The following is a 21160-nucleotide window of genomic DNA, read 5'->3' on the forward strand; positions in this document are numbered from 1 at the left end:
TATCTGCAAAAAGTGCTCCATACATAAACTTTATTTACTTATTTAAAATTATGGACTGCTTTGTGTTAGTCAATCACACAAAATCCCAGTATATTAAAATTTGTGGGTGAGACATGACAAAATGTAGAAAGATTCAATGTACATGAATACTATTGCAAGACACTGTATAGAAAACCTTCAGTAAAAGCTGATTTTGTCCCTAGCTTTGCCTTTCTTTGTCCTTACCTCTTCCACTACTGATATTTTTCTATCGCGGAGCTCCTGCTGCTCTTCTTTCACAGAGTCTGGCATTAATAGCTATGGCAGAACCAGAGACAGACCTAGGAGCTCCACTGCTTGACATTTAATCAGCGAGCCTCGTCTCCAGTCTCGGCATCTGTTATGGAAATTGGTACAGAAGGGAAATTGAATGAAATTCAATTGAATATCTTTTCATACATTTGAACTTCTGAGGGCTGATTTAGGCACTTGTGTTGCTTTTTAAAGACAGAACTAATGAAATGTGCTCACTTACTTTCACAGCCATATATTCCACTGATCTGCCAATATATTCTTAACTTCTTTTAGCTTCATATGATATTTAAGAAAATCAGCACTTTTGATAAAAATGACCATTTTTAACCCGGTGTTACAAGCCTCTTCATACAGGAAGCAAGCTTGATGCATTAAACTTCCCTGGAGCTTGAGTTCAAAATGTCCCTTATCTTTGTTCAATAGTTTAATAAGATTTTAATTAGGCAATTAAAAGTCTTTGGAGTAGCATATAGTCATAATTACTGCTGTTTGCTTCACTCTGAGATGAACGGGCTATTAATTATTCTGAACAGGGTCTGGGGATTGGACGTAAAATGGGTCAAGCAGCAAGGAGTATTTTTTTGGAGGAATCATCTGATCAGAGATGCAGATGTCTTGTTGTAGTATTAACTAGAAACAGAGTGATGCTGCACCAGCTGTTTGCTCTCTAAATCTAATTTAGGGGGTTACAACTGAGCACATATTAAAGACTAAATTTGGATGTGCATTTGAAATGAGAAATGTCCATCTATGTTTACTTAAACTAATTCCCAAAGATAAATGAAAAGTTCCTTTTTATGACTCAATCATTGCAAAATTACACTATCCTCTTTGTTTATTGCCATACTTGGTAAACATTTTTTTAAAACGTTTTAAAAAGTAATATTTTATTGCAATAGCCTTATCACAAGTTTACAAATGCACTTGTCTCATATTTGTACTTCAAGAACATACAAAGTCATATATTACTTAAAGTTCTGAGACACTCTGAGCTACTTGAAAAAGTAGAGTACAATTTAAAAACGCTTTCAGTTACTAATATTTCTTAATGTGGGATTTGTTTTCCTCAATTAAGAAAAACTGTATTTTTACAAAGTTTTTGTATGAGACTATGCTACTGCAATAAAAGGTAATTTTAATGCTTTTCAAACATGTTTAATCAGGGATGCAAATAAATGTGGATAGTGCAGCATATGCATTGATAAAAGCCACATTTCCACAACCCTCTTTTGCAATGAATTGATGTAGAAACGCATTTAATTTAATGATTTAACACAAAACAGTTTGTGGCAAAACTGACAAAAATCCCAAAAAATATGACCAACAGTAAAGATGGAATACAGTTTAATTGGAATTAAAACTGGAACTTTGCACAACCGAGTCACTGTAGTGACACCACACAATTCTCCTGATAAATCAGACACTCTGTCAATATGTGCAGTAAAAAAGGAAATACATTAAAACCAAATGAAGTAATACACTCAGTTGTGGTCTTCAGTTCAGTTTTGAACATTCAGTGGCTTTGACATTACATGTGCCAAGTATCATAGGTTCTCAGAAATTCATAATGATCTTTAAATACCTGTTTTTGTGACTAGATTAGGAATATTTTCTATTTTGCAAAAAAACAAACAAAAACAAAAATAACTTTTTTGTAAAAATAAATTCAAAGCATATTTTTTCCCTTCTACTTCACAATCATGCACTATTTTGTGTTGGTCTATTGCATACAGTCCCAAAAAATATGCTAAAGTTTGAAGTTGTTGAAATTTGACAAAGTGCTTTGCGGCCAGAAGGTTAAACCATTTACCTCCTTGTGTCATAATATCCTGGGTTCTGCAGAACCAAAGTGCAAACAGGAGCTTGGAAGTCGCATGGGCAGTTTGAAATATTTAATGAAAACAGAACTGGTGACTTCCATGTTCCATGTCCTGATGAGGCAGGACCAGACCAGAGGACCAGACAGGGAACTGGCATGGAGGCAGGCAGGCAAACAGTGTCACGGAGGAAACGGAAAAACCCAGTAATGAACAATGACAACCAGACTGTATAAATGCAAAGAGAAGAGTGGAGAAAGGTAGGGCAAAACAGGTGGGAGTAATCAGAAGAAGATGAGACACAGCTGAGACCAATGGAAGGAGAGAGAGCTGAGAGAATAGAGAACATGGGCAGGAGCAGACAGAGTGGAGCATGGAAACATTAAAGAAATCCAACAGAAATCCAAATTTACCAGAATAGAAGAAACATATCAAATAAGAAACTCAAACACCCAAAACTAATTTACACAGGCAGATGAACTGAAGAATACAGCATCTAAGAACCTGATAACAGCTAGTAAGTGGTCAAAAGGTACACACAGGAAAATGAAGACTCCAAAAACCTAACACAGGCGAATCATGACACTATGGTGTTGAATTTGAGTATGAAGCGCCTCAGACTCATTACCTGAATATTACTCTCTCCATATTTGCACCAGACAGACTCCATTTCCATTTAAATCTTTCTAGGCTGATGACACTCTCCATTTCTCACATCTGGCTTAGTTTGGGGGGGAGGTGCAGGATATCACAGGTTGAAGGCCACATGTGGAAACACGTAACCTGGGGTGTGATCTGTGTGCATCTGCATTGAGGTGGTTTTTTGACATTCATGGCAAACCAAGAGGTCGCATTTATCATTCTGCACTTTTCCAGACAATATGTCGAGCCTTGACCCGTGCTGTTCTACTGAAATAGCAAATGTTAATGGTCCAGCCACCTGTTTCAGCTGAGCTGCTATTTATATCACTCACACTCATACAAGTGGAGCGGTCATGGAGCAGCTTTGTCTGTCGGTGATGTGTATATATACTGTATATACTACAGACCATGAGCTGCAACAGGAAATGACTAGCATATTTCTGGGAAACTCCCAGTTCTGTTAATTATAAGAGTTCCTTTTTTTCTGAAATATCCTGTTGTAAAATGTTTTTTATGAGTCATAAAAAATGTCATTCAAATGCTTTTTTTGTAACACAGTTCATCTTTATTTTTTATGTGTTTATATCAGTTTAACATTACAAACAGCTGGTCAAGACAGGCAGCTGCGCAAAAATACAGTTTTAGTAAAACATTTGACATTAACAATCAAGACACTGGATGAACAAATGGACAATAAATGGACAGATGAAGAGACAAATATATGAATGATGATTGGATGACGTGCAAACTTAACATAACTTCTCCAGACCAAGTAGGAACCCTGGCATATTGAAAATCAACAGCTCACTGCAATTTCTTTATGTCTCAATACATTTATTTAGATTTAAAGTATGTCTTTAAGTATTTCTTCCTCTGTAAGAAAAACATTGCATAAAAATGAGGGAAGTCCTTTTGATTCATTGTGATGGTCTGACAAATGAAATAAATGATATCAAATTGATGAGTTTAACGTGTTGCTGAAGGCAGTACAGAAAAAAATGTACGAGCGCTGTAGAAGGAGATGGTGGACAGAGTTTGGAGAGCATCATCCAGAGCGGTAGCACACTATCATGTCTGTGTAGAGGGTGAAAGGGATGATTCAGTTTATGCATCATGCAGGCGAGAGCAGTGAAGTGCAGAGCTGCATGTAGATTTCTCTGCTGTCAGAGGTGCCCTTGTTCTCATACCCTCCATCTTTCTCCACATTCCTCGAACAGATTCATGCTGGTTTCTTTTGCTGACTGACACACAAACCTAGAATTAATGATATGTCCCAGGTTTTAATAAAACTCTGCTCCATATATAAGCATCTTTTGCTTTCTATCTCAGTCCTTCTTGCTTTCCAAACATCCTCCGGCGCTGTCAGATTCAGAGACAGCTCTGTTTGTAACCAGCATCTGAGTGCTTATTGACTAAAAATCTGGATCTCCATGACAGAAACTAGGAATAGACTCGCTCACTATAGTCTGCCATTGATTTCCACAGCTCAGATGAAACTGAATCTCCATTTGGTTGTGTCTGAGGACTTTCTTGTGGCAGGTGTAATGGAGCATTTGAGGTTGTAACTGGAATGTCCGTATTGAGGTTTTCCTTTACGCCTCAATGTGTTCAGTAGACTTACATCAATGAATTACCCTATAACTCTATTACTGGTATAATAAATAGCTTTGGGTTTTATAGGTGAGGAGATTTAGTTTTTTTTTTTTTTTACTATGTAAGCGGAGGAATTAAAGCAAAAAAAAAAACAATAAATTACTATATTACTCTTATTTTTTTTTACAAATTAAGTGGGTTTAATATTTTAAGTTTCATTTCAGGCATAACATTTTTTTGTTTACTTTACATTGACTTTAGCACTGAAGACATGCAGAGAAGGGCATCATTTATAAAATTCAGTTATTTAATACTGCAAACATAAACCTTACTCACTCAGAAACAGAAAGCAACGTCATCAGTTCAGCTCTGCCTGAGATGAACATTGGAAATAGTAGACATGTAACCCCTAGTATGTGGTGCAACATTTTTTTTCATTCACTTATGTTACGAAGCAGTTTACAAGCCGGTTACAGGAAAATGTATTTTCTAGGGTTCCAATGAGGCTCTTTCTGTTATTGATGTCAGTTGGAGTATTTAAGAATATGCCTCAGCCAATACATGATCATATTTTAATACTTCAATAGTCAATAAATCAATGCTGTGCTTCTGCTTTTAAACTGCAATAAAAAAAAAAACACTCTACGTTTCATCATTTTTACAGTCTCTCATATTCTTCTTCCTATTCCTCCTTTCCTGACATCAACTGATATATTGTCCCAGACTCAATATGCTGCTACAACACAGGATTAAGTAATTTAAGAAAACTACTTTAATTTTTGACAATATGCCACCTAAAATGTGCACAGCTTTACTATTTGCTTTGAAAAATTATATCTGACTCAACACATACAGCTACTCTTTAATAAACTTACATCTTGCTCCTGATGGGGATGTTCACACAGAAAACACTTCCCTGAAGTGGCAAGCTAACTTTAACGTCTACTCGGGTTACTTGTTACTGCCTGAATTTTCTCATCATTTAATAAAAATAAAAAAAATACTTTTATGTACATATTTATGTATTTTGGGCATAACTTTGATCTGTTGATATGCCAATTATTGCTTCCGATATGATTCCTGTTGGATTTTGAATACGCATTAACAGGCTTTAGTGGTACACATGCACAGTCTTGGCAGTGTGGGGGTTTGGGCAATTGGTCACAGTAATCAACAAAGGATGAATAATGTGGTTTGTGTTATATTTCAGTGTGGTTGCAGTTAATGGTGTGCTGACAAAACTTACAGTAAAAGTTGCTTTTGAAAAGTTGTATTTTGCCTTTACTGTGATACATTTTTTTGTATTTTTTTATTTATTTATCATCGAGAGCTATATGTGCATGTTCTTGAGGTTGTACAATTAATATGTCACCTATAAAGGTTGTTTTTGTTGAAAAGCAGAGTGCATCAGGTCTGAGCCGGGGATGAAGCAGACTGCAAACTTTACAGATGAAGGCAAAATCCGATAGTGTGTTTGCGATGCAGGGAAAGCACAGTTATGTTTCCATCATCTCAGTGAATCACAGAATCTCCAAATGATTCAGACAGCTGTAATTTTTCTGTATTTTTTGAACTTTTTTTTTTCCATTTTGATATCGCTGCTTGTCTGTGGAGTTTCTTTTCATTGTAGAAAACTGCCTAACTTGAGCATTTTTTCTCTGGCTGGCACTTGCTCATGCAGCATCCTCCTCCTTTACAGCATGCTGAAAACTTTACAGCTGAAAACTCAAACTTTCAACCAATAAACAGTTAGAATTTATATTGCTTTGTCTTCTTGTGTGACCCTTTTACATCTGCCAAATTATTGTTTTCATCATTAAGAGGCAGCCACATATTTATGTTTTTGGGGTTTTAGCTTCAACTTTAATCTTTTTTCTTCTTAGTGTCTAGGTGTTTCTGCACTGTCATGTAACATTTGCAAGGAACACAGGAATTATTCTTGTTTTGATAGATTTCCCTTACATATTTGATGAAAACTCTGTCATTAAAGAGATTAAATTCTTTTTTCATCTGACAAAAATTGTAGAGCATACTGCCAGATTGTAGTCACACCCTAAGGTAAATGGAGCAAGTGAGTTGCAGCTACACCATAGCAGAGTGACTATTACATGTGAATTACACATGCTACAGTCACTCTCCTAAACATAAGGCGTTGCTGTGGAGAAAATAATGCAGCAACAGAGCAATACCAACAGAAGAAGAGTGTTTACAGAAAGTAGACCCTAGATCAACTGTTTCACAAGTACTACAGGTGGTCACTTGCCTTTAGGGTACTCAGATTATATTTGCAAGGTAAATATGAATGTATTAAGTGTGATATAAAACTACTAAGGAACAGCAGCCAAAAGGATGAGTTGTTCAAGCCCATTCATTGTTGATGATCAGAAACCTCTCAGTAGAAAACTGTTTTGAAGAAAATTTTGAGAACTTGCGGTACGGACCGAAGCAGACAATAGTAAACCTTGCCAATACAATCAAATACACAGTGCGATGGAACATTTTTGTTAAAACGAAGTTTCATAGTGGTGTGTGAAGGATTAATTAAGCTACAAATTACCAAAGTAGAAACAAACAGTTCTTATTCACTCCAGCTTTACCACATTTACAGGCAAGGCAGCCATGTTGGATTTGGAGGTCAGGTTGGAACGCTCTGATGTTTTTTCCTACTTGAAATTTGGAATTTTCCGAGCAGGAAATTAGTTTTTTGGTCCTGTTATACTACTGTTTTAAAATGTCTGTCAGTATGATTGTTTATGGAAAATGTAGTATTTACCGAGGTGGTACCTGTAATAAAACAGCTAAGAGAATGATATGATAAAAGGCAAAAGATAAAAGCACAAACTAAGACCAGGACTTCAACCAACAGTGGTCATTTAAGCAATTTTAAGTAAGCAAAGAGTGCCATAAACACACAATTTATCATTTTCCCAAAGGGGATGTCTTGAAATGTCTTAAACTTGAGTAGTTCAAATATCCTTATCATCATTCTCATGAATTTTCCATAACAGTAAGCAAATCTTCACACTAAACAAAGTAGATGCTTAATGAATGCCTTGTCTCGCAATCAGTAGTTAAATTATTAATTACTGTAGACCAAAAATGATGAAAACCTCCTAATAAAACATACTAATATAATATTGTGGGTTTTTTTTTCTTTAAAGGTATCTGCTGAGACCGTGCTGTTTGGTGTATGGAAGAGGCTTTCTGTCATGCTCTCTGGTCACCAACTGTCATTTCAAACAGCAAGGAGTGTCCTCTCTTCCTAACATTTCACTGGATTTCCATCTGAAGTGCCTGGAGCTGACGGAGCAGGGACACAGTGAAAGGAGATACACAGAAACAGACACTCTTCATGAATTCCCCCAAAACCTAAAGAAGACAACTAGTGCAAGTTGGCTGGTGGACTTGAGGTGGCATGTGGTTGATGAGTATGGCTTGGTTGTGTCTCCCAGCCTACTCTGTCCTACTTATCGGTTTCCTTCATATGGCTGTCACAGAAAATGATGTCACACCGCGCCTCAGCTTTCCCTACAGTAAGTCTCTGTTTTAAATAACCATGACATTTATTACTTTTATGTGGGCATTTTTTTAATGTGTAATATTTGCTTCCAAGATTTCTAGGATTACATCTCAATACAGAACCTCACAAAAGTTCTCACTTTTTCATATTTTGACACATTGCAAACACAACCTTCAAGGCGCTTTTTTTTGTATTTTATTCAGTTCAGTTCACAAATACTTTATGATCCCAAAGGGAAATTTAATATTGTTGTAGCTCATATGATGCATGCTTCTTCAAAGAGCCATGATAGACCAACACAGAGTATAATTGTGAACTGGATGGAAACCAATGTATTGTTTCCAAAAACTTGTATAAACAAGTTTTCTTCTAGAATTATTCTGTATTTAAGTCCATGCATTGCTCCATCAATTCTGAAAAACGTCTCTGTCCCAGCTAAAAAGAACATTCCCATAGCATGATGCTGCCACCACCATGTTTGCAAGCCTTCTCAGTTCCCATCCTCTATAATTGATTGTTATATCACTCTCTTTTAATTCTTCATAATCTTATTGCAAATGTTATTATTATTTGTTTTGTGTGCTTACTTAGTTTGATCATTTTTAATTTGTAATGTACTTGTTTAATATCTGTCCTGTTTATAACCTCTTTGTGTTACACTTGATGTTTTACAACTTTTGAAGTGAGCTATACTTTACTTTATGAAACAAGCTTTATCAATAACCCTTGTTTGTTTGTTTGATTGACTGATATTTCATGAGGAAATGGTGGGTTCAGAGGGATATGCAGTGATTTTTCTGCATGGAGGCCAAAAAGTCCAGAACAGCCTTTTGCACATTTGCAGTATCCCTTGCATGGCTTGTGGGAAACTGCTTAATATGGCTTTCTGTCAACAATAGGATTTTTCTTGCCACTCTTCTGTGAAGGCCAGATTAGTGAAGTACACCACTAATAGGTTTCCAATCAACAGTTTCTCCCACCTGATGTCTAGATTCCTGCAACTCTAGATTTTTCATAGGCCCCATTTCTACTTATTTTATTGGTAGGCTGGTAGCATTCTGTACTCTTTCTATTGTCAATTAAATGAAACACAGTTTGGCTCTACCTACTAATTAGGGTACTTCTGAAGGCAGTTAGTTGCAGAGTTGCCCCGGAGTTTATTTAGGTGCATCAAGAAAGGGGCCAGAAAACAACTGAGCGCGACACTTTCCAGATTTGTATTTGTAAAACTGGTGCCACTTTACAATACTCCCCTTATAGATTGCTAATAAATAGTTTACAGATATGTTATTTATTTATCTGTAAACACATTACAAATCATTAATAAGTGTTTATAATGCAGTTATTAAGTAGAATATATTATATGCTACAAAAAATGTTTACAAATTGTGTTTACAAGGTGATAACTTAGTCTCAAATGTTTAAAATAGCAACTCTACATTAAATATACAGGTAAACAGATTTCACTCACTATTTGGCAAGACACCGGTCAGTTTTGTCTCTTTCTCCCCCCCCCTAATTAATGCATAATAAATACTTATTACTGATTTGTAATGTGTTTGCCGATGAATTAATAACATGTCTGTAAGCTACTTATTAGCGATCTATAAGGGGAGCCGTATTGTAAAGTGGTACTGTAATCCAATTTTAACTTTTATTCAATTATATACCCTACTTTGTGTTATCCTGATGAAATACAGTGAAATTTGAGGTAGTAGCATTACATGTAAAACCGTTTATGAATTATAGATGCTTTTACAAGGAACAGTATTCTAAAATCATAATAGTGCTTTGTGTCAGCTCTGCAGATGCCAGAGGCTCCAGATGTGGTTATGTCAGATCATTTTGAGTGAACTGCAATAAATGGCCAACTGCCAATCAATAGTCCAATAAGAAAGAAAAATAATAATACTTCAAAAGTTGCCACACCTAAAACTTTACTGAGGTGCAATCTGGGAGCATTTTCGGGGTCAAAGTTAAATGTTTTAAAATTTTTTCTCCACTCATTCTCTCTGACTGAATCATTAATAATGCAATTCCCAGTTATTTCACATTTCATTAACTATGTAAACTGGAAAAAAATATCAAGCTGTTTCCTTTGCATTAATGATGTCAATGTAAATCCACTGCAAATCGGAGCTGCCTCAGTGAGGCTCTGCCGATTTCCTGCAGGTCAAACAAATTTATAGAATTTACAGACCTGTTGTTGTAACTCACTCAACAAATTCTCTCTGAGACTGAAATGTATCTTTTCATGCTTCTGCTTGTGAAAATAACTTGGAACTTTGAAGTATTTTGATTATTCCTGTCACATTTCACTGATAAAATATATTGTAGCTGAACTCAGCCATTGTGCATTTTTTCATGCAGTAGGATTGATGATCTTGCCTACAGACCATGTAGTAAATTCATAACGATGGATCTAATTATTGTTGTGATGCACTTGAGTTGACAAGTTGGATTTAAACAGGAATTTTGCCTTATTATCTCCATGGAAATTAAACACAATGACAGATTAAAGAATCAGTGGAGGCTTTCGGTGTTTGAACTGTGGCGAGTTACTAATGGTCAGGCTTCCTTAGAGTATGTCAGGGAAGATTGTGTGGAAGGATCTCTTTGAGTGATCTTTTATGGTGTATGATTCCCTTTTCAGTCTTGGACTACTTTGTGCTGTGCACGCTTTCAGAAAGGTGAGTTGAGTGGCCTGTCTGAGCTTGCATCTTCTCAACATGTTGGACTTTTTACCTGAACATATAATCTCTCTCACCTCCCCAGCCTCAGCAGAGCCTACAGAGCAGCCCTGGCTGAGTGTTTCACAACAAAACAGCTCATCAATCACTTTGTAAAAAAATGCTTTATGCACTCACTGTTCAGCTGCAAAGATTTGCTTTTAGGGTGTGCAGTGAGTTAACCAATGCCATTAAACATGCATGACTCGCATGCCTTAAGTTGTCAGTATATAAACTAATGCATGCATTCATCATTACTGATGCCAATCAAAGTAGGTTGTTTTCTTTTCCTGTCTTCTAGGTTTGCATTAAATTTAATAGTCTCCTTAACCAGTCGGTGCAGGAACATTATTCAGCTTGAACAGCAAATGCCTTATATTTCCATATGAATAAGAACCCTGAATGCAAAAAATCTCTTGAAAAACATGGTTTGTTGATGTTTGGAGGAATCTAGATTGTGTAAGAAGGCAGACTGAGTTTCAGCCAGAGAATGAAGGTCAGCAGAGCCTAGTGATAGACGCTTCCTTGCTGTGGTAACATCAGTTTTGCTATGCTGACATTTTCCAGTCTCCCTGCAGAAATGCTTTGTCACATTGTGTAAACAGTATCAAAGCAAAATGCAGAACTACAAACCTTAGGGATGTGAACTTTATACAGCAGATACTGTCGGCCTCGTCATGGCTTCCGGTGCTCGCCATCCTATCTGGATGCCTGTTAACTTGGCAGCTTGCATGTCTAAACTCTTACAGCTTAGGCAGGCCAGAGAGCTGGCTGGCTGATCTTCATCAGTAACATCCTCATTTACTGATGTACCCTCCACTTCCCTCTGGGTCCCCCTGGTCCCCGCCTCTGTCTTAATGAAGAGGGTAATCTGCCATGAATAATGAATGGGGATTTGTATGTGTTATGGTGTGAACACTTGTCTGGTTCTCATTATGCGCCTATCAGCACAGATCATGGGTTCATGGAGAAAAGCATGCATCTGCCTTTCTCTCTGCTTTTGCTCACGGCTTTAATGCAGACCTTCCTGAAGGGCTTTGTGTGTTGGAGCACTTTTTAAAGGCACACCAATAAGCCCTTTTTCCATCCTATTTTTTTTTTTCCTGTTGATCCCTCCACCATGTAACTGGTGGAGGGATCAACTAGATCAACTAAATCAATTAATTAAATCAGCCAGTCTGGAGTAATTTGAAAATGACAACTGTGTCAAGTGCTATTACAGCATATGATGCTGTTCTTTGACATGGGATTTAGTTTTTTTCAGTGTAAAGTAAGCACTGCCACTGAGACTGTGATAAGATGCAACAACATGTTATGTTTTTACCATGGAGAAATTATTCACTTGACCCAGTATACTTTGTCAGAGCGGAATGACAAATAGGAAATATAAAGGTGGAAATACATGACAAATATAACACCTAAATTAATAATTAATAGGTAATATTGACAATTTTTTACAGAGATTATCTCAGCTTAACAGTTATTATTTTGTTCTGTCTAAGAGTGTATTAAATATATTTGGTTTTAAATAGGCTGTATTATCATCTATGCCTACTGAAACTGTGTCAATGTATTCTATGTAGCCCATATTTTACTATATCTTTTACTGACATTACCAAACATCAGTTTGGTTTGGGAAGGATCAAATACAGAGTCAGCATCAGTTTGCACTTTATTTTCTTATCCAATCAGCTGATCTGTCAAAGCAAACTATTCATTTTGGGAAAGAAGCTTCAAAGCAATGAGTGCCAAAGCAAAGCAGTTCAGACAGGAATGATAAAAAGGTTTTTTGTTTTTTGTTTGAGTAATTGTCGAGCAAACTCACTCCCCACTTTTTAGGTAAACCTAACTATTGCTGTCATCCCTTCATAAATGCCTCAGTTCTTCGTGAATGAATGTTTTCAGCACAAGGTGTTAGAAACATTCCTTAAAGTTTTTGGTCCAAATTGACATTGATACCATCATAGAGCTGCTGCAGATCTGTTGGCTGATCATCTATGATGAAAATGTCCCATTCCATCCCAAAGGTCCTCAGTTGGCTTGAGACCTGTTGACTGTGGAGGTAGTTGGAGTACAGTTAACTCATTGTCATGTTCAAGAAACCAATTTGAGATGATTTAAGTTTTATGACATGGTGTCCAGCCATCAGAAGATGGTTACTATATGGTTATAAAGGGGTGGACAAGGTCAATTACAATACTCAGGCAGCAGTTTTTTTTTTAATATTGCAATGGCAGTTTTGATTATGATAAATACACATTTTGCTATTTCTTCTGTTTTTTCCATCACGATGTTGCCACCATTACTTTCTATCTTGATCTATGTTAGTGTCAAGCATAAAGGACAGTGAAGGTCTATTATAGTATCCAAATATGAGCTCAGTATGACACTATAAAAAGCAGAGTTTCAATGCATGGCACCTGAAATACTATTGCTTTCCAAATATTGCATCCAAGCAATTTCTGCCATGGTGATATTGTACACACTGGTACTGCAAAGATGATTTTTGATGCTATTATTGCGCAGCTGTTGTTCAGTTGGGTACTAGGTGTGCCATGAAAATATCCCCTACATCATTACACCTCCACCACCAGCCTGGACTTTTGATAAAAGGCAGGATGAATCAATGCTTTACATCAAACTCTGATCCAGAAATGTCAATGTTGCAGCTAAAGTCAAGACTCATCAAACCAGGCAATAATTTTCCAAACTGCTGTCCAGGTTTGGTGAGCCTGTGTGGATTGTAGCCTCACTTTCCTGTTGTTATCTGACAGGAGTGGCAGCCTTCTTCTGCTGTAGCCTTGTTAAGAGTTGGTGTTCTGCATACTTGTAGCTAGTGACTATTGGACTACTGTTGCCTTTTTCTAATCTCTAAGCAGTCTGCCCATTCTAAACAAGCCATTTTTTTCTTGACAACTGCTTCTCGTTGGATATTTCCTGTTTTTCAGACCATTCTCAGTGGTTGAAAACCCCAGTTGATCAGCAGTTTCTGAAATACTCAGACCAGCTTGTCTGGCACCAACAACCATGCCGCATGCATTCTGACGCTTGATTTGAGCTTCAGAGGTAGTCTTCATTGCATCTAGATGCCTAAATGCTGATGCATGTGGTTCGTTTTTGAGTCAATCTATTTCACAAGTGTACATAAAAATGTGTCCATTGACTGTTTATCATATGTAATATAGGGTTCATTACATTTTTAATGTGCCATGAAGTACCATGAAGACCACCCGTCAGGCTCTAATAATTATCGATCCTTAGTTGATGGAGAAAACAATAATAACATTTTTTAATGCATACAAAAAGTTTCATTTTCTTTGGCACAAATTACCACAGTCTCCATGTTGTGCATATAATCCTGTACCTATTGACCTCTGCAGGGCTGCTTTGCATACAAGGTGCTATTTGTGCTTAGCGAGTTTAATTGCTCAGAACAAATAGTAGTCTCAGTGTTGTGCTGCATTTAGAAAAAGGTCAGGACCTCATGTGCATCCCCTCTGTTCTTAATGCTCCAGCACAGGAGGAACAACTCATAGTGAGTTCTTGATGAACCAGCACCTGCTTAACATTATTACGGTTAATAATCATCAGCATTAGTTGTGCCCTGAATGAACAAAGAGTGCCTTAGTATTATTTTTCACAAGAAAACACTTATCCTAAGGTGGGTTTACTTTTCAATAAATTACCAGAACAAAGTGTTGCTTATGTTTACAGATTAACTGGATTTCTGTTATGTCACACTGTGTTGTCGTAAATTGCACCACTAAAGCTTATATCGTTAATCCTCACTGTGTGAATGTTTTAAACCCGATTTTGCCCTCCTTCCTCCCTCACTTTCTATCAGAGTTGTAGTTATTTGCAGAGCTCACAACATGGCATTATTAAAAATGAGCAAATATCTGGGTGCCGGGGTGGTGCCGTGGGGACAACATCTCACTAATAAAACTCAGCCCCACAGTTTACCAACACAAACAGCAGGCTCACTGCTTGCCTGGAGGACCCTCTGGTGAAGTCACTGTTCCTCCCTGTTGTCATAATGCACTCCAGATGCTCTAGTCTCTGTCGTTTAGCTTCCCTGGTCCACTCTCCCACACAAATACCCATTTTGGAAGAGCTTTTTACGGCATTCTTTAAAATATTTGGGATAATCCAGTTAGTGCACCACTGTGGCTGTTTTGTGTCTTACAAGACAATTTGACAATGCCATAGGTTGACCCCTTTTGAGGCTTCTCTGTGTCACTACTTAAAGGGCTCCACATTCTCTCATAGCACTGGTAAAAGGAATAAATCCACATGGATTTTTGGTCCTTGTCCCCGAATCATAAGCAGTTGTCCCCTAATATCCCTTTGCTCACATATTTTCTATCCAATGAAAACCTACAGTATTTTGAAAGCAAGCTGTTAGATTCACCACATATAACTTTCTCTGTGGGTATTTATGTAACAAATATATGAAGATGTGTGTACCTGCCTTAGTTTTGTGAGTTTGCTATTTGCAATAATTTGGTCTCCATCAGACATCATAATGAAGGTTGTCTTTATGCTCAAAAGATTGAAAATGGGCTCTCTAATGTTCCTGAAATATGATCTGTTATGAATTTTTTACTAGGTCTTGAAGGTTGTAAAGACAATAGTACTTATTTTCTCTGAAAAAGAAAAGATCATGTGGAGTTCCTCAAGGCTCCATTCTTGGATCACTTTATTCAATATTTATGTGCTCCCTCTACCCTAGATTATGAAGTACTACAATATATCTTACCATGTGTATGCTAATGACACACAAGTTTATATCTCTGCTTCACCATACGACCACAGGTAAAAAAGTCACTGAGTCAGTGTGTCCGTAATATCATTGAATGAATGGATTAGAATTTCCCAAAAATATTTGATCATCTAGTCTCAATGAAGCTAAAGACCACACAGCATGCAAGAAACCTTGGTTATATTATAGAGGTTGGATTTTTTAAACGTGTCTCAGCCAGTTTCTGTATAAAAATCAACCAGGCAGCTGCAGCTCATCCAAAGAGTCGTGACTAACATCAAAAAATGGATCACATTGTACTGTAATTTTTCCCTGTTTGTAAAATGCGTAAATATTCATTTTAGCCTGTAAGACACTTAATTGTCTTGGGCCTAAATGCATTTCAGAGCTGCTTATTAGGGCCGAACCATCTAGTCCCGTCAGGTTATAAAAGGTTTACTGTTCCCAGGATCAGAACTAATCAAGGGGTGCCACAACCTTCCTAAATTCCTTAGCTTTGGAATATACAGGTCCTTCTCAAAATATTAGCATATTGTGATAAAGTTCATTATTTTCCATAATGTAATGATGAAAATTTAACATTCATATATTTTAGATTCATTGCACACTAACTGAAATATTTCAGGTCTTTTATTGTCTTAATACGGATGATTGTGGCATACAGCTCATGAAAACCCAAAATTCCTATCTCACAAAATTAGCATATTTCATCCGACCAATAAAAGAAAAGTGATTTTAATACAAAAAACATCAACCTTCAAATAATCATGTACAGTGATGCACTCAATACTTGGTCGGGAATCCTTTTGTAGAAATGACTGCTTCAATGCGGCGTGGCATGGAGGCAATCAGCCTGTGACACTGCTGAGGTCTTATGGAGGCCCAGGATGCTTCGATAGCGGCCTTTAGCTCATCCAGAGTGTTGGGTCTTGAGTCTCTCAACGTTCTCTTCACAATATCCCACAGATTCTCTATGAGGTTCAGGTCAGGAGAGTTGGCAGGCCAATTGAGCACAGTGATACCATGGTCAGTAAACCATTTACCAGTGGTTTTGGCACTGTGAGCAGGTGCCAGGTCATGCTGAAAAATGAAATCTTCATCTCCATAAAGCTTTTCAGCAGATGGAAGCATGAAGTGCTCCAAAATCTCCTGATAGCTAGCTGCATTGACCCTGCCCTTGATAAAACACAGTGGACCAACACCAGCAGCTGACACGGCAACCCAGACCATCACTGACTGTGGGTACTTGACACTGGACTTCTGGCATTTTGGCATTTCCTTCTCCCCAGTCTTCCTCCAGACTCTGGTACCTTGATTTCTGAATGACATGCAGAATTTGCTTTCATCCGAAAAAAGTACTTTGGACCACTGAGCAACAGTCCAGTGCTGCTTCTCTGTAGCCCAGGTCAGGCGCTTCTGCCGCTGTTTCTGGTTCAAAAGTGGCTTGACCTGGGGAATGCGGCACCTGTAGCCCATTTCCTGCACACGCCTGTGCACGGTGGCTCTGGATGTTTCTACTCCAGACTCAGTCCACTGCTTCCGCAGGTCCCCCAAGGTCTGGAATCGGCCCTTCTCCACAATCTTCCTCAGGGTCCGGTCACCTCTTCTCGTTGTGCAGCGTTTTCTGCCACACGTTTTTCTTCCCACAGACTTCCCACTGAGGTGCCTTGATACAGCACTCTGGGAACAGCCTATTTGTTCAGAAATTTATTTCTGTGTCTTACCCTCTTGCTTGAGGGTGTCAATAGTGGCCTTCTGGACAGCAGTCAGGTCGGCAGTCTTACCCATGATTGGGGTTTTGAGTGATGAACCAGGCTGGGAGTTTTAAAGGCCTCAGGAATCTTTTGCAGGTGTTTAGAGTTAACTCGTTGATTCAGATGATTAGGTTCATAGCTCATTTAGAGACCCTTTTAATGATATGCTAATTTTGTGAGATAGGAATTTTGGGTTGTCATGAGCTGTATGCCACAATCATCCATATTAAGACAATAAAAGACCTGAAATATTTCAGTTAGTGTGCAATGAATCTAAAATATATGAATGTTAAATTTTCATCATGACATTATGGAAAATAATGAACTTTATCACAATATGCTAAAATTTTGAGAAGGACCTGTACACCCTGAAAACTTGAGATCTACAGAAACTTTAGGCTGATTACTTAATCTGTTAATTTTATGATGCCTTAAATTTATATATTTTAAAAGTGCCTTTTAATGTCTCTTTTTTATATGATGCCTCAATTTTGTTTTAACGTCGTTTCCTTTATATCTGTTCTTTTATTTTCCTGTGAAGCACATTGAATTGCCTTGTGCATGAATTGTGCTATGGAAAATAAGAGCGAGCTTATATTTAAGCAGAAGTTAACTGAGCCATTAGTGGTTTGTGATAGATTTCATTGGTGATCTCCAACTCAAATAAAGTCTGTTTTTGTTTGTTATAAAATTCTGCTGAACCCACCGTTAAAAGAGCTGATACCACAGAAAAAGCTATAAAAAAGGCACCATACAGCCTGTTATTCAGTTCTGGTTTTACAAAAGAAATCATTTAGATGTCTGTCAGTGAAGGACAAACTACTCTATACCCTCTTTCATAAGGAATGTTTCACACTTTTAATAAATCCTCTGTTTTTAAGCTGACCCAAAAGGACAGAATGTTGAACTCCTTTAAACTTTATAATAATGTGTTGCCTAAAATGATTAGCAAGTCAGTCTAAGATAGTTTTTAGTGAGTTAATGATGTGATCTGTAGAAATTACTTTTAATTACATAGTAATAGCTATGATCTTTAATTGCTTGCAGCTGCCAGAGGTTAAACTACAGAGTGTGCAGTTCATGGCTTTGTGGAAAGGGTCACAGATGAAGTGCTATAACTGCACAAAGCTGCTCTCACAAGTCCAGGATCAGAGGTCTGCTATCGTTGACATGATGAGATGTAAAGCCTCCAGCTCTGCCTGCTGCTGACATTTTGGTGTAATTTATTCAGTAGCAGCTGCACAGCAGGTCATCTGTCTGCTCATTTTGTGCTTATTTTTTCATTATATCAGTATGGCACAAATATCATACGGCAAAGTTAGATCCTTTGTTTTCTGGCTTTAACCAATGAATGTCATTCAGAATTCAGGATAAGAAGATAAACTGAAAACAGACATGCATAAACTGCTTTATGAACCAGAGAAATTAGCTAGTTATAGGAAGCGGATGATTTTTCAGGTTGATCAGTCCTGACTTGTGACTGGCCAATCAGAAATGTAATAATTGTATAATATTATTTATTTTTGATCATATTTTTTATGATTAGTTAATGCACCAAATGTAAGTGTCACTAGGCCGCCCTAGTCACAAGTTCTTACTGAGGAAAGAATACCTGAAGATAGCTATATTGAGTATCAGTGAGAAAAAGGTAACTGATTGCTAACATAAGATGCTAAAGACAGTTAAAAATGTCACCTAAGTAATCGTTTTCCCTTTGTTTTAAATAAAACCCTGTTTTACTGAAACTGTTCTCTCACATACATAGTGTGACATCACCTGTGTTCTTAAAATAAATAAATAATTAATGAAAATAAAAGAAAATAAAAGAAAAAAACATAGATTGCTGTTAATTAAAGGAAGAAAACAAAAATCAGTATGGGCAAGTCACAACTTTCCAAAAGCCAGAGATCAGGCATTAGCCTCAAATCTATGATCAGTGAATGTCTCATAAAAACAGTCATTTCTATGATCCCCTTCTACTAAGGGTTTGAGATACAACAGAAATTTGTATAATGTTCACATCTCTTGTAAATAAATGTACTCTAATTTGACAAACTTGCTGCAGGAAACAGGCTGCTCATTTGTTTGAGCAGAAACTGTCTCAGGATAATAGGCAACCTTGACCTATACAGAATGCAGGGCAAGAAAGCCACTGTTTCTCCAGAGCAGGCTGCTGTTGTTGAAGTTATCTTCATGGATAAACCTTCAGTACCTCAGCAAAAGAACACAATTCCCTCATGTGCATTACTTGCCAGTAAGATAAAAACAAAAATCTGTGATATCTTCATGGAAAACAAGAAATCTTGTTGAAGAGTTTGCACGCCATAGGAATGAATTTGCCATTCCTATGGTGCAATTGTGAAAGTTTTGTTGTTTCAACTGTGGCAACCTTACTTACTTTCTGTAAACTTAAACTATGTATTACTGTTAAAAGTATGCTGGTTTTAGTTTAACACGTTGGTTTTAAGTGAAAGATAAATGACTTGTAAGACATTGTGGCTCATAAAAAACAAACAAGGTTGACAATATGGACAGATTGCTGTAACAGAATACTGTTGTACCTCTTCCCCTATGACCTGATGTATGCCTCTGCCTTGTCTGGTTCTCTACTACAGATACAGGCTGTCCTCACACTCCTAAGTGCTTCCATTTAACTCGTCTGTTTCTCTTCGTCTGCTGAACACCTCACATTGTGTTGAGCAGAAATGGCACCTGGAAAAGAAGGTCAACATTTAGTGTGAGATTCCTTCAGACAAGAGATAGACAAGTTTAATCTACTCGTTATCTCGGCTCATTAGAAGAGAAACCTGCCTGCGCTGTGCTTGACTAACGAGTTACTTTAAAACTAGGTTACTGTTCTTTACTGCTGCTTGTGTTAAGAAACTTAAGACTGCCTTTACAATGATTTTTGTTCCATCTTGAATTCAGGGGGATCAGAGCTACTCTTTGCCTTTGGTTTTATAAAAGCAACCAACGACTTATGTTTCTTTTATATGATAATATAATGGTCGGGTAATGCAGAAATGCCAAAGGCCAAAACAGAATTTAATTAAAGAGTTTTATTACTGTTGGCTCATTCGTCAGATTAAAAGTACCATTGAAAAATAACCTTTAAGCAGGTATTAAACATATTTTTCACTAAGACCATATTTCTATGTTAAAAATGTTTTTTTATTTGTCTGCTCTGAAAGTCTAATCCTAAATTTCATGATTTCATCATCATAATTATAATAGAATTATATCCTAATTATATCACAATAAAATAATCAGAATTAACATAAATAAAGAAAAAAACATCAGTCTCTGTGTAAGTATTCTGTATAATGTTTTTCACTTAGTGAAATGAGTTACTGAAATAAATTAACTCTAAATAATATTCAAATGTATTGAATGGGCTATAGAGCGGGGTAGGGCCAGGAGTTTAAAAGTGGTGTGCTACAACATTAGTGGCAATATACGACACAAGTATAAATAAATAAATAACGTAACTTAATGAAAAAATGCCTTGCATCTGCACCTCTTTGGCGATGCCAGTATTTTTGGCAGACTTTACATACAAGCTCAATAACATATTTACACGCCAACTGATTGTTCTTTTTTTAACCTATATTCAAAATAGTTTTAAAATAATTGAACAAATTTGTGCTTTTTTATCAACATTTATGGCCCAGCCTCATTTTCCCCTGCAGCTTAGTTTTGGATGGTTGGTTTTAATCATTGCTTTCTGTTTTCAGTTCTGCCAGAATTTCTTGAGATAATACAAAATGTATAAAACACTTTACCATATAATATTATTTACGTCAATGAAATTATGAAAGTTAGATTATTTTTGTTTGCAAAAGCAATATTTATAAATATATTATATATATTTAATTTTCAATATTCAGTTGTCTTACAAGTTTTTCTTTCTATGTTGTGGTTCACCAGGTTCACTGCTCTGCGGATACTCTCCCCTATAAAATCACTTCAAACATAAAACGAGGTTCACAGTATAACAGAACAGCCGTTCATTTATCCTGTAGTCTTAATGAAAAGCCCCCAGCGGGTCC

The 21160-nt window shown here is 36.9% G+C and overlaps 1 protein-coding gene and 1 long non-coding RNA gene across 2 annotated transcripts in view; one reads left to right on the forward strand and one right to left on the reverse strand.

Moving 5' to 3' along the window:
- Positions 1-21160, forward strand: part of sema4ba (sema domain, immunoglobulin domain (Ig), transmembrane domain (TM) and short cytoplasmic domain, (semaphorin) 4Ba) — a 65799-nt gene that overhangs the window by 26171 nt on the left and 18468 nt on the right. The window contains exon 2 of the mRNA XM_047350389.1: positions 7508-7879. Within this exon, the coding sequence (XP_047206345.1) occupies positions 7762-7879 (118 nt within the window). The 5' untranslated portion in view covers positions 7508-7761. The remainder of the gene's footprint in view (positions 1-7507; positions 7880-21160) is intronic.
- On the reverse strand, positions 260-21158 carry LOC124858375. Its single transcript, XR_007035819.1, has 3 exons — positions 21008-21158; positions 19673-19823; positions 260-376 (listed from the first exon to the last, which is right to left on the reverse strand). It is a non-coding gene; the product is annotated as an uncharacterized LOC124858375 (long non-coding RNA).

This window comes from Girardinichthys multiradiatus, chromosome 2 (genome assembly GCF_021462225.1).
Source record: "Girardinichthys multiradiatus isolate DD_20200921_A chromosome 2, DD_fGirMul_XY1, whole genome shotgun sequence".
Lineage (NCBI taxonomy): Eukaryota > Metazoa > Chordata > Actinopteri > Cyprinodontiformes > Goodeidae > Girardinichthys > Girardinichthys multiradiatus.